The sequence below is a fragment of the Athene noctua genome, chromosome 12 (assembly GCF_965140245.1).
Source record: "Athene noctua chromosome 12, bAthNoc1.hap1.1, whole genome shotgun sequence".
Taxonomy (NCBI): Eukaryota; Metazoa; Chordata; class Aves; order Strigiformes; family Strigidae; genus Athene; species Athene noctua.
Genome location: NC_134048.1, coordinates 20,641,509 through 20,657,081, shown reverse-complemented (window position 1 = coordinate 20,657,081; position 15,573 = coordinate 20,641,509). Strand labels below are relative to the sequence as shown.

Sequence of the window (15,573 nt, the reverse complement as noted above, 5' to 3'; positions counted from 1 at the left end):
GATTGGTGGCTCTGCAGAAAGATTTTCTTTTCCTTGCAGGTTTCTAACCATGAAAAGACACAGAGATCAGTTGCTTCAGAATCCTTAATTAAACACAACAAAGAAGGGCAATTAGAGCTGTGTTTTGCTTCTGTCATCCAGCAAATCTTGCAAACCTCAAACCCCTTTTCTTGCCCCAGGATTTAGGATGGGAATAGATCATAATTATTCCTGTAGTTATCAGCCTTAAGCGAACAGTAGCAAGATTTTTATTTATTTTTTTTTTTAATTTTCTTGGGGGAGATTCTGAAACCCATCCAAGAGGAACTCACTAACCTCTTTTGTTGTGCAGGAAGAAAAACAAAAACACAGGCGTGGTGATTTTCCCAGGCCTTGGCCGCCTGCCTCCCTTGTCACTTCATGTCATGTCATTCCTCCCTCCCAGGTCCTGCGTGCCCACTCGCAGCAGAGTAGCTCCTGTTGCGCTGGATGCTCTCCATGCGTGTCGTCAGAGCAGGCTCTGCCCAAAGAGCTGATAATATGAATAGATAAAAGATGAGAGAAAAATCTAAGAGGATTTGAATACTTCAGAGGTCGGCAAAAGGACCAGAAATACAACCTGTCAGTCAGTGTTCAGAAAATAAATGTTTGTGCGTGTTGCATCTCTACAAAGTGTTTCCTCCGGGGATCTTGGCTTTGTTTTGATGGCTGGATTAAGCTTTGCTCATACCCAGCAAGAGGGAGCAAGTTCTTCTCTTCAGGCATAGCGTACACGTGTGGTTTTTTGCTACTGGGGAGTCAGATGGTCTTGTCTGAGAACAGGACCTGAACGCAACACCTGGGAATGGCACTGCGTGGGTTCTGGTGGCAGGAGGGGGAACCACTGGGCGAGTGCATTGAGCAGCTCCTGAGGTTTTTAAAGGATGTTGGGCAGGTGGTTTGGGAATGAGCCTTTCCAGGGTTGTGCTGCAATCCAGTTTTCCATGCTGGTGTGATGGACGTGGCTCCTGTAGACACAGGGGCAGCCTGGTGTCCTCTTTGCCCTTAGTGTGCCTGTTCCACGTTAATGGGATAGTATGACTGTGTAAATCTCTGAGCAGGCTTCCCGAAATACAGCTGCGTCTTCTTTGGGTGCTTTCCCACTCCTGGATAATGAAATACAACGGTTGATGCTTTTCTTGCAGAGCTGGGGAAGAGCATTTCCAGCATCAGCAGCGCAATGAGCAGGCTCCAAGCTGATTTATAATGCAGACAACCACAGGGCTGGGCTGTAGAGGTGTCCTCAGGCTGTCGAGGTGTCCCCAGGCTGTCTGAGAAAGTTGTTGGTTGCCACTAGATGTCATTTCAGCCCTGCTTTCCTCCACAGCAGCCATCTGGGCTGGGATCTGCTGGCCCTGGCCCAAGAGCTGCAGGACACCAAAGCGTGGCAGGGCTGATGAGAGGAAGCAATGGGGCTGAACCCCGGGCTGCTGGGGCCTCCCAAACATCCCTTTGATCTTGCACAGCTTTGCCTCGTGCAGTGCTGGCTAATAGAAATGAGGATGCCTTGGATGCTCAAAACCCAACCTCTGGATGTGTGCTGGGTATTAAATACTTTAATACCTCTAGTATGAATCGGGGAGTGTCATTGCATTGCTGCCTGGGCAGGGCCACGGATTAGTAGAGGTGGTGGTCCAAGGAGGCAACCTTGGGAGGTAAAAGAGATGATGGCTCTATCTCAGTTTCAGATGAGATATGATGACCAAGTGGTGGCCCAATTCTGTGCAGGTTTTTAGCTTTATGAAACAGTAACACAAATACCTTTGCGGGCATGGTCTGTGGAGATGCAGGGTCAGTCTTTCTAGAGGTACGTGGTGTCAGAAAGCACAACTAACACTGTTGTGGGATATTTTTTTTTTTTTTTCAAGTCGCCTGGATGTCCAGAATTCAGCAAACAATTAAGATTTCTGTAATGTGTGTATTGATACACATAAGCACCGAAAATCACTGTAAGCATCTGGAGTTCTGTGCTTGCAAACGCAGCTGCTGTTCCTCAGGCAATGGCAATCCCAGTTGCTGTTCTGGGGTGGGTTATGTTAGGTAAAGGAATCGGAGGGAATCTGCTTTGGGGTACTTTGCCAGAAAGATGTGCTGGTTACAAGGATATCTGGGGGTGTCACGGGTGCAGCCTTTTGAGGAAACCCAAACACCTTCCAGGAAGCATTTGACTCTGTGGTTTAGGATCAGAGGGAAATCAATGAATAATGGTGCTGGAGGGTTTCTGACAGAGCAAACACGAAGTCAGTGAGAGCTGCAAACAGCGATCCTCAAAACTACCCGTATTTCCATTCGTGGCCACACGCACCCCAGCCCACTGAAGGGAACAGACTGGACAACAAATCCCAGCACGAGCACTATGCGTGGAAGATCTACAGCGTGCCAGAACTGAGAGCTGACCTGGCATGAAGCCTGCGTGGCCAGGGCTTTCAAGATGGGCTGCCCATCCTTCTGTATCCAAAGCCCAACCTCAGCCAACAGCCAAAACCAGCTTGCCTTTTTCCAAAGGTGCTGAGAATAAGTGAAGTCTTCAGATGCTGTGCACATCTGGATTTAGATGCTTCATTTCTTGGAAGCTGGCTTTGGAGGAAAAATACCCCAAAATGTGACTGGTCTTTCATTGGACCTAATGAGAAGAGTGTTTTGGAGAGCACAAGCTCTGTCTGGGCTTCTATAAAGCCTGTCAAGCGATGTTTACCCTTTACCCTTGGTCCAACACAGCTCCCTGGCTGTGAATCTCAGCAGGATGCTGAGTCCTGGGGGGGCTGTGGTTTTTTGTTCACATTTATTCCTGTTCTCTACAAACGTGGGTCCAGAGGAGACTCAGCTCTGGTGTGTCATTAGCTCCGAGAGCATTTGTGTTGCTGTAACACTGCCTTCAGCTTCCCACCCAGGGCTCGGGTGCAAACCCCTGGGCCTCTCTGATGACTTTACCATCGAGCCCCACGTTTGGTCCCCCAGCCCTGATAAAACCTTATTAGTGTGTGGCCAGCACTTCTACCACAGGGACGTGGTCAGGAAAGGTCCCCATGTGTGCAGCAATCTGGCATGGCCTCGTGCCTTGATTTAGGGAGCCTGGGGGGAGCTGGGGCACAGCAGGCACAGCTGGACCTGCCGAGAGCACCGTGCCGTCCTGCACAGACCACCAAGCAGCTATCGCTTCTTAATAAACTTTTTAGCCATTGCTGACCTAGACCATAATATGAACAAGTGAAAGGCAAGTGGTGAAAGGATCTGTATAACATTACTAATCCCACGTAGCGCTCACACTGAAAAGGCAAGGCAGGTCTCCCTGCTGTTGTGCCTTTCACTGCAGCTGCTTGGTTCACCCTCGTGCTTTTATTAAAATAAAATCTGATAGTGTTATTTCTGAATGGGTGCAGCCTGTGGATACCCAATGCCCAGGAGAGGGATGTGGGGGGGCATGGAGGTCTCCTGTGGGCTTGGTGCTCCCTCTCTGTGTTCTTCTGGCCACAGTGTGCCGGGGAGCAGCTTTTCAGGCTGGATGGGGGAAAGCAGTTGCCAGCTACCCCCTTGGGAGGCTCCTTCAGGTTTACATCCTCGCAGGATAGCGTTGATGCTTGAGAAAGGAGCTGCGGGGTCTGTTTGTGCTGCTCCTGCACCCCAGGATGAAGCAGGGCTCTGGCTTACACTGCAAATGTTCAATCTCTTAGGAAGGTAAATTCTGCTGGTGAGCAGTTGGGGCTGGCTGATGCGTGCTCAGACCGTACTTCAGTGGCTGAATTTTTCAGTCTCGAAGCACAAATGTATGGGCTGAGTGTAAGGGAGGTGGGACTGAACGGCCTCTTGTGGCTTTGCAGCCTGCTGGGGAAAACAAAGGCAAACCTTATGGTTGCTGCCAAATCTAGGTGGAGGAGGTACCTGCATATGTGTATTTAAATGTTTTAGCAAAGATGTTTCAGACTGAAGGGAAGTGGTTGATAGTTTGTGTGTGGCAGTTACCTTCTGACACAGCATTCCCCTTTATCAGGGACAGCAAGGGATGCTCCTCCTGTTTCTGGGAACTTAACAAACCTGCCTGGAGATGCAGTTTAACAGGCTTGGGAAAATCAGCCGAGCGTCTTTTTTTTTTTTTTCTTCTTCTTTTTTTTTCTCTTCATGGTTTCAGTTCCCGTTTCCAAGAGTTGTTTTGTTTGAAGCATAGATTTAGGGTTAAAGGGAACACACATATCAAACAGAGCCGTTCTTTTTTTCTAGTTTCCCATGCTAGCAAGTGGGAAAAAAAAAAAAAAATTACAAATGGTTTCCTCTGTGCCCAGTTTTTGCTGGTGGTTTTGGTCTGGCAGATGAACCCAGAGTGAAGATTCACTTGTACAGGCTATACCCGGCGAGGTGTGAGTCACTGCATCTGGGCAACTGGAGCCGTGCACAACATTCCCAGCGGAGCATTAACCACCTCTTGTGCAACTGTATTTTTCCAGGAAATATATTGTCCAGAGGTTGCTAAATAAGCATAAAACTGTTCTTGAAATCTGTTGGTGTGTTGAAATCAAGTCTCCTCAAGGAAAAACTACTGGTTTTGTTAAAATGTGACTTGGGAAAGGAGAGGGGCAGCTTGGCTAGCCCATGGGCCAGGGTTTGCCTGGAGATCAGGTTCAGATGCTCAGCCTGAAGCAGCACCTTGTGGTCAATATCCCCAGAGGTTTAATTTCTTAAATACTCCAGAATCTTTCTCAAGCTTTTTACTAATAGGCATCTGAAGCTTGGAGCTCCATCCTTGTGCAGAATAGGAAAATACTTTGAAATCTAACAGCTTTCTCTTTCAGCTCTGCCAGGGTATTATCACAGTAAATAAGTATATAGTGCATGTGTATATACATAGGTTTTTTTCCTTTTTTTTTTTTTTTTTTCCTGTCTGAACTGGAGGAAGCCCTTGAGCTGAGGCCAGGCATTGCCTTAATTATACAGTATAAGATCACAGTTGCAGGATTTGTGCTGATCTCGGCAGCAGCCTGGTGTGAAGGCACCTTTGCACAGCTGGGAGCAGCCAGGAAGGAATGTGGTGCTGTTTGGGGAACACCAGGAGGTTTTAATGCATTTAAATTCTTGCTGCCTTTACCCTTCTTATCCATTACTTTCCTTTTTAGTTGGGGAGCAGCGTAGGAGCCTTGCTGGATGCAAAGTCCCTTTCTTTGGGCCAAGGAACAAACTGTATAGAAAGAGAGGGGTGAGTGTGTGTGTAGCTCACGGGTTTTTATTGCCTTTCAGGTACAACCTTCCCTAATCTAACTGAGATCTTGTCTATATCACTGCATTTTACCTGTTTTTATATGGATCTGGAGTGGCTGATTTACATTTATTTAACATAACACTAGACTAGAGGCTATAGGTACCTGGCACCTTCTTTATGTCACAAGGTTCCTCAGTGTTTGGGTAAAGTCCGAATTTTAAAATGAGAAAGGGAAGTAAATTGGTCTGGAATAATGTATTCTGATTCCAGTGTCATCAAGATGCCTTATCTCTAAATCAGCTTCTCTGTTACAGTGTTTTTCCTTAAACCAATTCAACCACCAAAAAACTTATTAGAAGTGGCTGCAGTTCCCTGATGGCTCAAGGATATTTAAGAGCAATTGTCAGCTTTTTTAAATATATTTTTATTACTTTTTTCATTTGTCTTAGAAAGAAATATGAAATCTGCATGCAACCTTCTAAATATTTCAAACATTTAAATAGCATATGATAATTTAGCAGTACAGTACATTATACAGAAAGATAATATAGGGAGACTTCCTATAGTATATTTACAAATGAAAAGGTAGTTTTGTTATTTTAAAAAGAGGAATGCACTGCTTAACATTGAAATATTACATTCAAAATAATGAATATGTTGTATTGTGACTAAAACATATATAGGTATTTATATGTTTGCCCTATCATATTTTTCATAAAAAGGTACCTTTAAAGGCTTTTTTGTCGTTGCTACAAATCTAGGAAATCATACACAATAGTCTTGATGCTTAAAATGTCTCAGCACTGAAGTCACAAACTTTCTGTAAGAACTTCAGGTGGAAAAAAAAAAAAAGTAACCAACCCAACATTTTCTTAGTAATAAAAATGACCTAGAGATGCTTTCTAATGTGTGAAATGTTAAATGGGAGATATGGTACTGCTTCACCTTGCAGCAAGACCTCAAGTCCATTAAAGAAGAGGTACCCAAGTGATATTCATCATCATTTGACAACGTGCTGAGGGACCTCACTTCTGCAGCTACAGCCATGGCATCTTGGTGGCATCTTCCCCAGCAAACTTGTCTTTGGTCCCCGCTTTGCCTGACTAAGGTGGAGGCTGCAAACATGACAAACAACCACAGCACCGAAGCTTTCCCACTGTGGAAGGGTGAGGGACACGGCTGTACAACACCTTTACAAATGTTACTGTTTGTCTAATGAGCTTATAAAGCTCAATTTGCAATCATAGTGAAGTATGAATGAATAACAATTAAAAAAAAACAAACCCAAACTCCAAAACAACCTCTTTAAAATGAAAAGCAGGAGCTTTCCCAATCCCAGTACAGAGCAGACGGGTATGAAATCTGAAGTGCAACAGATGCCTGTGAAATCTGGAAGCCTTTTGCACGTGGCTATAAAATGTAAAAACTGACCCTTGGTAAAAAGTGCTTTATAATAATATAGAATTTGTGTCTTATGTCTGTGAGAGAGAAATAATCTTCTGCAGAGTCCAGTCCTATGCCAGCCAAGGGAGTCTGCTCCATTCCTCACGCCGATTCCTCTTATTCTTCATAAACCCTAAACAGAAGGAAAGCCAACATCAAGATGTTTAAACTATGAACAAAACAACTCCCTTCCAAACAGTAATAATAAAAAACCTATAAACAACAAAAAACCCAGATTTTTAGCCTTTGCTTAAGCAAATTGAAAAGAAAGTTACTGACTTCAGTGGTCACTGGATCATTATCCATAAGGCATCTGGGAGGAGGGTTGGACTTTGACACTACCACATCTTGCAGGTGTGTGTGGAGTAACAGGCTCTGCCATGATTATCAGGATACATAAAATGAAGAAATCTACATCTACTAATACACTTTAACTACTGGAAAAAATCAAAAAAATGAAGTATATCATGAGTGTGTGTAGCTAATAAATTCACAATAGCTGTTATATTTGGAATAAGACTGTTATTTTTTTTTGGTTTACATTCTGAGAAGATCACTTGACAGTTTTGGTCGTGTTTTTGTTTTTTTTTTTTTTAAATCCTAGTTGTATAGGCCCTCTGGGAGAAAGCAATCTTCCACAGCACGGGGAAAACTAGGGACAATATTGTTTGGGGGAAGAGATTCATGTGTGTGTGAAATTTGACTTGAAATTCCCTGTCTCTTCCTGGGGAGTAGTGCTGCAGGTTTGGTGTAGCTGGCACTGAAGGCTCCAACAAATTGTTTATTTATTGAGGGCTTGGTTTAAATCAGGCTCTCTTGTGTCTGAAATATTCACTCAGTGCTGTTCAGCTGCAGATGGCTCGGCTGCCCTGTTTCCCAGTGGTGAGGACCTGCTGGGTGCGATGCAGGGTTGGCACGGCGGGGCCAAGGTAAAACACGCTGCATCCCTTCTGCATGCCCCAGGCTGGCAGCCAGAGCATTGGAAATGCTGGGCTCACCGTCCTTCCTCATCTCCCTGGTAGCAGGGACAGTCTCCCACCCCTGGCTGGACTGTGAGAAAGCCTCGAGCTGACCCTTATTTTGGGCTGTGGAGGAGACAGGAGCTAGCTTGCAGTGTGCAGACCCTGGCCCTTGCAGCCTTGCTTGGGACATCCCTCCCCTCAGCCCGCTCAGGAAAACACTGCAGGTTTCCTGACTGCTCAGGCCTGGGGCTGAGCATCCTTCATCATCAAAAAAAAAAAAAGGGAAGGGCGTAAACCTGTGGTTACGCAACAGCCAGGGCTTCCCCACATGCTCTGTTTATGAAACAGCCACAGGGAGCTGCCAGAGGGTTGGGGAGGTGGCCGGGGGTCAGCACCCACCACAGCTCACCCGTGGCATTGTCCGTGCCACTGGGCACCGTGGAGCCGTGCTGGAGCTCACAGGCACCCTTGGGCCTGCTGAGAGATGGGGCTTGCTGCTCACTGGCCTCATTTGAGCTCAGATTTGGGGAGCAGATTTCCCATCAGCAGAGGATCAGGGTTTGGTGGGACTGTACTGCGCGTGGGGGCTCTTGGTCCTGGCTGGAAAGGTGGTAGAGTTGGGCAGCTCCCCTTAATTACAGATCAGGACATCACCACTGACTATCAGCCATCAGGAATTCATGTTTCTTGTTCTCTCTCTTCCATCTATGACCAATGGCTTGCAAAAAAAAAAAAAAAAAATCTCTTTGCAAGGGAGAAAATGACAGAGATTCTTACCAGCAAGTTACTGTTTTTCTGGAAATGACACCCTAGTTAAAATAGGCAAATATCTGTGTCATCAGATATTGATGATTTTGAGGTGGTGGGATTAAAGTCTGTGCCAGGGCACTCTCTTCCCAGCTCTGCTGACTGGTTTTTCTTGTAACTGTGTAAAAGTAATTTAGTTTTTTGTCTTGGCTTTTTACCCATAGAAGGGAAGTGAGTGTATGTAAATAACTGAGAACATCGGCTGATGAATAGTTTAACAGAAAATAATTGCCATTTATAGTGGAACAGCCTAATCCTAAAATAGAAGTGAGGGCTGCAAGTGGCAGGAAAGAAATAACATCAAGAACATCCATTTATAACTGTAATTTTGGTAATGAAATACATCCTTCTTGCTGGATAGAGCATTTGCAGCGTGTGCATTTTCCTGGCCTCTCTATGTCTGCAGGCTGCTGATTGCCCAACTTACCACCAAGATTTTCCTCCTCACCTGTTGAGCAAAATTCATCCTTACCTGCCTTTCTCTTTCCATACTCTGTACCACTTCAGCAGCCTCACTGTGTTTTGGCGTTTGGGGTTTAAGCAGTGCTGCTGCTCTCCTCTCACCCGCGTCCACAGAGTCACGCTGCAAGGCAAGCGAGCACAGGTTATGGGAGCCACGGGAAATACTGGTCTGTTCCCACTCCAGGTAAATGCCACAATGGGTCAGGGGGCTCTTGTCCAGGTGGGCAGCGAAAGAGTTTTCATGGCTTGTGTTTTATGGCGGATACTTGAGTTTATTGTAATAATATTGGAGCAGATCTTCAGCTGTTATCAATCAGTGCAGTGCAATATTGTCCACCATTATACGAGGTTGTACCAGATGAAGACTTACCCACTGTTTTTAATCAGTGGGTTTGTTCTGCCTGACTGTTATTGTCTTTTGGGCTTAATAGCTGATTTAATTAAGACTTATTCAGGCAACCACAAGGTCTTTGCATGAGGAGATGCTTCCCTTACACTCAACAATACTGCATCCAAGAGAAAATTATTTTTTCCTTTTTTTTTTTTTTTTAAATGCTTGCACGTGGCAGAGTGCCTGTGTACCCAACAGACTAGCTCTGAGCTCCAGCGTGCAGTCCTGGGGGCTTCAGCCCCCTCTGATCACAGGCTGATCCCATTCTCCTTGCCAGCAGCAGCAGCTTGGTCTCCCCTTAATTGTCAGGACAAAGCGTGTTGGGGGGCCAAACGTGGCAAAAGTCTTCCCATAGTTTTGGGTTTCCTCCTGGAGGGTTTAGTGAAGCCACTGCCGGTTGCTCTGCCACAGCTGAGGTGACACCAGAGACCTAGAGCTGCTTCCAAAGAGGTTGGTTTTGCAGAAACATCAAGAGTGCTGTTACTTCTCAGGGCTCAAAATCAAGCAGGTCTTTCACATTTTTCTTATTAATTTTGTGACTTTAAAAAAAACACCCAAATCAACACAGTTTTTATTGGAATTATTAATTTTCTAGAAATACCATCCACAGCAGGGAAACACAGTTTTTAGTTTAACTAAAATATGATCATGGAATTATTTAAACGCTGCCAGAAACACGAGTGAAATGATGGCAGAAAATCAGAAATATCTGTGCAATACTGACGGGCTGCTTTTGCGAATTGGTTCAGAAAGGAGTTGTTTATCTTCTAACGCAAGGAAAAGTGCCAAGTAAACTTCCTCAGCTGGTGGCCCCTGGCGCAGAGGGGATGTGCCTGACTGGAAGTGACACACTGCACGTTGCCTGCGTGGGCTCAGTAAAGGGTCTCACCACGTTTCTTATTTCAGTGTTACACAAGGTGTTTCAATAGTTCTTTCCATTCAGTTAACCACCTTCTCTGCTCCACCTCCACCGGGCGTGAGCTAAAGTCACAAAAAGCTAAGGTGGAATTTTCGGGCTGTTTTCTGGGAAGCGGTGGAAGGTCTCCAAGAGCTTCTCTGGCTGCAGACCTTGGAAAGGGAAGGGTCCACTGAAACCAGTGGACTGTCTCTGCTCTAAGGGTGCTCTGAGCCAACCCCTCTGGGCATCAGCATGTGTGTGAGAAGGGGAGTTTTCCCACAGCTTTGAATGGGAGTGGAACCAAACCTTCACTGAAGGCACAAGGCATACAAATTTTAAGGGACTTGAGGTCAGCATGAAGTTTCTCCATCCAGCAAACCCTTTTTTGGCTCTGGCATTTGCACTGACGGATGCCAGACCTTGGCTTGAGTTTCTCCTTTGACAGGCCCAGGGAAGGTATTTCCAGAACGTGATGGACAAGCTGAATTGCAGGAGGAGAGGAGCAGGAGCGCTTCTAAAAAACACCAAGCCCTACGTTTGCACCCGAAGCAGAGAAGGACAATTCTGTATTTAATACACCCTGAAGTTTAAGGAGGAGGAGCTGCAGCATGGTTTGCTTCTCGGGTGAACAACCAGGGCTTTTCTCAGGCCGGGATGTGTTGCTTTGACACCACATGTAGGTTTTCTGCTTTGATGCTGGAGGCTGGACAGCACAGATGTTCCCAAGGCAGTCCCGTGGTCCTCTGTGGCTCCTAGGCAGTCCCTGGTGCTTGGGCACAGGGTTGGGTGGTAACGTTTTGGGGCACCCTGAGGTGACCTGGCCCTGCTCTTGGGGATGCTGGTCCAGCAGACATGGGGGGATGTGCCTAAGAAGAGGTGCTGTGGGAGCTGATACCCTGAGTGAGGAGCTGTCTGGATGGGCTGCAAGAAGATGTTTAGAGGGATAGAGAAGAGACCGAAGCACCAGAACTTACACCTCTGGTGGGATTTGAGACGTGAGCTTGCTCCAAGGGTGTGTGCTGAGCTGTCCCTTAGCTGCCCAGGGCTTGGTGGCTGGAACCTTCACTCGCGGTGTCTGAAATCCTCCCCGGTACATCTATGCCTCCAGGGCTGGGATGAGCACCCCTGGGTCAGTCCGTGACCCCCAGCACCTCATGCCCCCACATATCATCTGCAGGGATGAGGGGGGGATGCACCTCTGCCCCCAAACACTCTGTCCCCAGGGCCACAAGGGTCCTGGCTCTGGTCCTTTCGTCCCAGGCTGTGCAGGGACTGCCTCCACCTCGGCTGTCCCTTGAGAACGGCTCCCAGCAGCGCCTGGTTCCCATCGGCTGTTCTCACCCCATCACATCTCCCCTCTTTGGGATGGGGCAATACGTGGAAGGGGGTTGGATCCTTTCAGGCAGAAAGAGTTAAACCTCCATCCTGTTTTCTGCTGCTTTTCCTCATTCTGGGAGACAGATACACCCACAATTACTGCTAGATGTACCATGAATCTTGATAAGTTTTGACTAGACTGAGGACTCAGCTTAACTGTCTCTTACCCTGTACCACAGCTCTGCTTGGGGGGCTTATGATCAAAGATTAAATTCCTTCCTAAACTGCACCCCTATACCATCTACTTCTCTGCCAAACATCATTTATATCATGCTTCTGTTTATGAAAAGATACAAGAAATTTTGAAGAGGGCAGGAGGGGACCCAGCTTCGACAACTCATTTTAGATGATCACTGCAGCAACAAAAACTCAGTGGCAGGAATTTAGCCCTTCTGTGCCTTGTCCAGAGACTCCCGGATCAATTGGTTCTCAGAATATTAATTTCAGTTTGCTTTCAGTGCTGACTCCAGACTGCATTAGGGTAGCTGGACAGGCAGTGATGGCAGCGGGTCAGCCCTGCCTGCCCTGCAGGCAGCAGCCGTGATGGGAGAGCGATGGGACAGCTCTGTCCCTGCTCTGTCCCCGCAGCAAAACCCAGGCAACCCTCCCAGCTTGAATTGTGTTGCTCGGCATCTGCATTTCTATCCAGCTGGGAAAGCAACCGCTCGTGCACGGCGTTCCTGACTTTCTGATTGGAAGTGAAATGTTGCATTCATGAGATTTATTTTATACCCTCCAGCCACCAGCTGCTTTCGGGTAAATGCCTGGAGTGGGATGTGAAGAGTTAGTGCTCTACCCCGTCGGTTTGCTATTGAAAAGTCAAAGCAAGCAAAGTAAAGCTGCAAGGAACTGATTCAGGCAGTGATGCTCTGCAAGCATTTTTCTGTTCAGGTCACCATCAGCTGATGAAGGCTTCAGAGAGGTGGGTCTGGTGTTCCCTGAGCTAAGTATTGCTCGCAGTGATGCTGGTGTAAATCTGGAGGAAGCCTAAGGAACCTTGGCTCTCCATTCCTCCTCCATATGCCCTCCGCCGAGTTTGGAGAGCTGTTTCTGCATGGGCAGGATCAGGCTCCTGTGGTATCTCCTTGTTTGTGCCAGTCGGATGGGCAGGATTTGGCCCTGTGGGCATTACAGAGTGCCAGAGGTGGTACATGGCTTGGCAGGACGGGATTCAGATCCTGCTGTTAAAGCACCTTTCTAAGATTAAGCAAATGGCACATCAGTCCTTGGCGTTCTGGGGGTGTGTCGGCTCTTGGGACCCTTTTTCCTCCTCTTAGGTGGCAGAGGGGCTCGGTACCGTCTTCTCGGCTGATCTGCCCTTCTGGTCCTTATCCAGCCCCCACATGCTGGTTGGATGCTGCTTTGTCGGGGGAGTTTTAAGATATCCAAACCAGCACAGAAACAAACCCACAATCCACCCATATTTCAAATCTAAAAAAAACCCCTCCTTTTGAGCCAGAGATGTCAGAAATCCCCGTACCTGCCTCAGTTCGGTGAGTCACTACATCACTTTGAGATTTCCTGCCAGCGTTGGTCGCAGCTTGCAGTGAGACGGGGAGAAAAGCGTTTCCTTACATGCTAGGTAATCCCATCGAATGCAAGGGGGGCTCTGGTACAACGCAGGCGAAAATCTGACTCTGGTTGGGATAACTCTTCCTTGCAGAAACCACCACGGACCAAACTCTGCTCACGTTCTTATTCTGCATGCCCAGAGTAACTTCAGTAAATAGTTCTGGATTTTACATCAGGCAGCTTGGAGTAGGGTTTGTCCCTATCTTCATTTGAACTAATGATTATCCTTTTATCACTACCCGGTCTGTAAATATTTCTTTGAGCAACAAAAAAAAATGGTGTTGAAAAATAATAGTTGGGTTTCGGTCAGAACTGCACATTTTATTGCATCTGATAGAGCAAACGGCTATTCCCAGAAATTTGCATGCCAGGGCATGAGAAAAACAAAGAACAAAGAAGGAACTTGCAGTGTAAGGTAAAGCAATTCAGCTGATAGGGAAACAGAAAGCAATAAATGAAGGAAAACTTACATAATCATCTCTTCCACGCAAAACGGGTACCTCGGTTTTATTTCCAGCTTCCGTACGTTAGAGAATCTTATTTTAGGACCCTTCCTTGAACACTTGCACTTTACGCCTACAAGAGAAAGCATTTTCTCATGTGCCTGCAAAAGCCTCCTGCATACCAAGCGTCCCTTCCCCGCCAGCCTCTGTGCGCACACAAACTTCGCGTCGGTCTTTCGAGCCTCAGTGGGAAAAGCTGAATTTTGTAATGCTGTTGAGCATTACAGTAATATTTTCTTTGCTATATCCCAGGAAAAGGTAATGACTCTCTGGGAAATATGGTTTAGAGCACTATATAGGTTCTGAAACTTAGTAAATATGAGAGCTTTTTTTTTTATTTTTTTTTTTTTAAAAAAGTGCACCTGCTGTGTTTAAATGTATTTAATAAAAAGGAAATGAAAAACTTAGAACTCGCTTTGAACTGAGCAAGCAGACGCACATTTCTGCTACTTTCTCATTCACTCCCATCTCTCTTGGACTTTGTAGGACTTTGTCATTTCTCCTCGCGCGGATGCTGTGGTGCATTCACAGCCAGACAAAAGCTGAGGGTTTTTTTTTTTATTATTTTTTAATTTTTTTTTTTAACCATCACTTCTGTGCACAGCAGAAAATGCGCACTGGCACGCTCGGTGGAATTTGTGCCACCACACCAGATCCAGCCCTGCTCTATTTTCTCTACGAAAACCACTCTCAGTTTCGAAGGAGATACTTGAGCTGTATTCCTGAATAAGGGAGAACACGGCGCGACCTCCCACACTGTGAGCCGGGGCTATTTGTCTTTCGAGGAAGACACAACTTCGTCGCGTGTATTTTACCTCTACTTCCACCTTTAAAAAAACCTCGCAGCTACTTTACCCCGCAGATACAGTAACACCTCTTTTCCTAACACGCTGGGGACAGCTAAATCCACCTCGAGGGCTAGCGAGAAGCGAATAAAAATTACTGGAAAAGAGGTTTACGTGGGAATAAACAGAATAAACCAACTTACCTTCCGCGCTGGCGAAGCACATGGCGATGAACAGCAGAAGCAAAGCTGCTGTCAGGAGCTTCATGGTGAGGCAGCAGGTACCTAAAGAGACGCCGGGGATTTTCAGGGGTTTGCTCGCTTCGGGCTCGTCCCCCCGATTCCCCTTGTCCCCGGGGCTGGATGTCACCGGGGAGAGGCCAGCGAAGAGCGGTGCTGCTGCCTGCGCTCTGCCTGCTGCCGCCTGCGCGCTGCCTGCGCTCTGCCGCTTTCCTCCCCTTGTCCTCTTTTAAAACAGCTCCCGCTGCCCTTGCTCCCGGCTCATTTATATGCAGAGCAACTCCACGGCTCCCTCCGCTTCCTCAGCCCCGCCGGGGAGGGAGGGGACCGGCACCCTGCGGCCGCTCCTGCCCCGGGGGGACCGACACCCCCCCCCCTCCCCTTTCCACCGCCCCGAGCATCCCGGGGGTGGGAGCGCCGGCGGCGGGGCGGCTGCTCCTCCTGCCCCTGCCCAGCGGGGACATTTCTCAGCAGAAGGAGGTCTGCTCGAGGGGGGGGGGGGGTGTGCAATTTGTACGAATGGAGGTGCTAGGTGGAAAACACCCCGCTTTCCAGCGTTCCAGGGAAGCCTGCGCTCCCCAGAAATTCCCACGCACCTTGGAAATGAGATTTGGAGAAGTCTCACCTGGGCAGGGGTGGCACCTATTGACTTTAATATGATTTTTTTTTTTTCCGAGCTTTAGCAGGCTTCTAAATCTATAGGGATTAAATGGGAAGTAAAGTATTCCTAAGAGCATTGTTAGGTGGGTTTAGCATGTGGAATGTTTCACGAAATAAACTCAATTTACGGTTGCTTTAACGAACAATCCGATGTTCTGCTCCGTGAAGAACAGGGTAGGAAGATGCAGGAACTTCATGGATGTAAATACATGTTCCCACTCCCTGGCAGAGCCTCTCTGTGATTTCAGCAACAGCTAAAATAGCATCT

General features: G+C 47.1%; 1 protein-coding gene across 1 annotated transcript; it reads right to left on the bottom strand.

Annotated features, from left to right (window-relative positions):
- Positions 1 to 5,679: 5,679 nt before the first annotated feature.
- CXCL14 (C-X-C motif chemokine ligand 14) lies at positions 5,680 to 14,951 on the bottom strand. Its single transcript, XM_074916020.1, has 4 exons — positions 14,610 to 14,951; positions 13,589 to 13,694; positions 8,891 to 9,001; positions 5,680 to 6,782 (listed from the first exon to the last, which is right to left on the bottom strand). Exons 1-4 carry the CDS (start codon positions 14,671 to 14,673, stop codon positions 6,767 to 6,769), a joined length of 297 nt encoding a protein of 98 aa, XP_074772121.1. The 5' UTR covers positions 14,674 to 14,951; the 3' UTR covers positions 5,680 to 6,766.
- Positions 14,952 to 15,573: the final 622 nt, after the last annotated feature.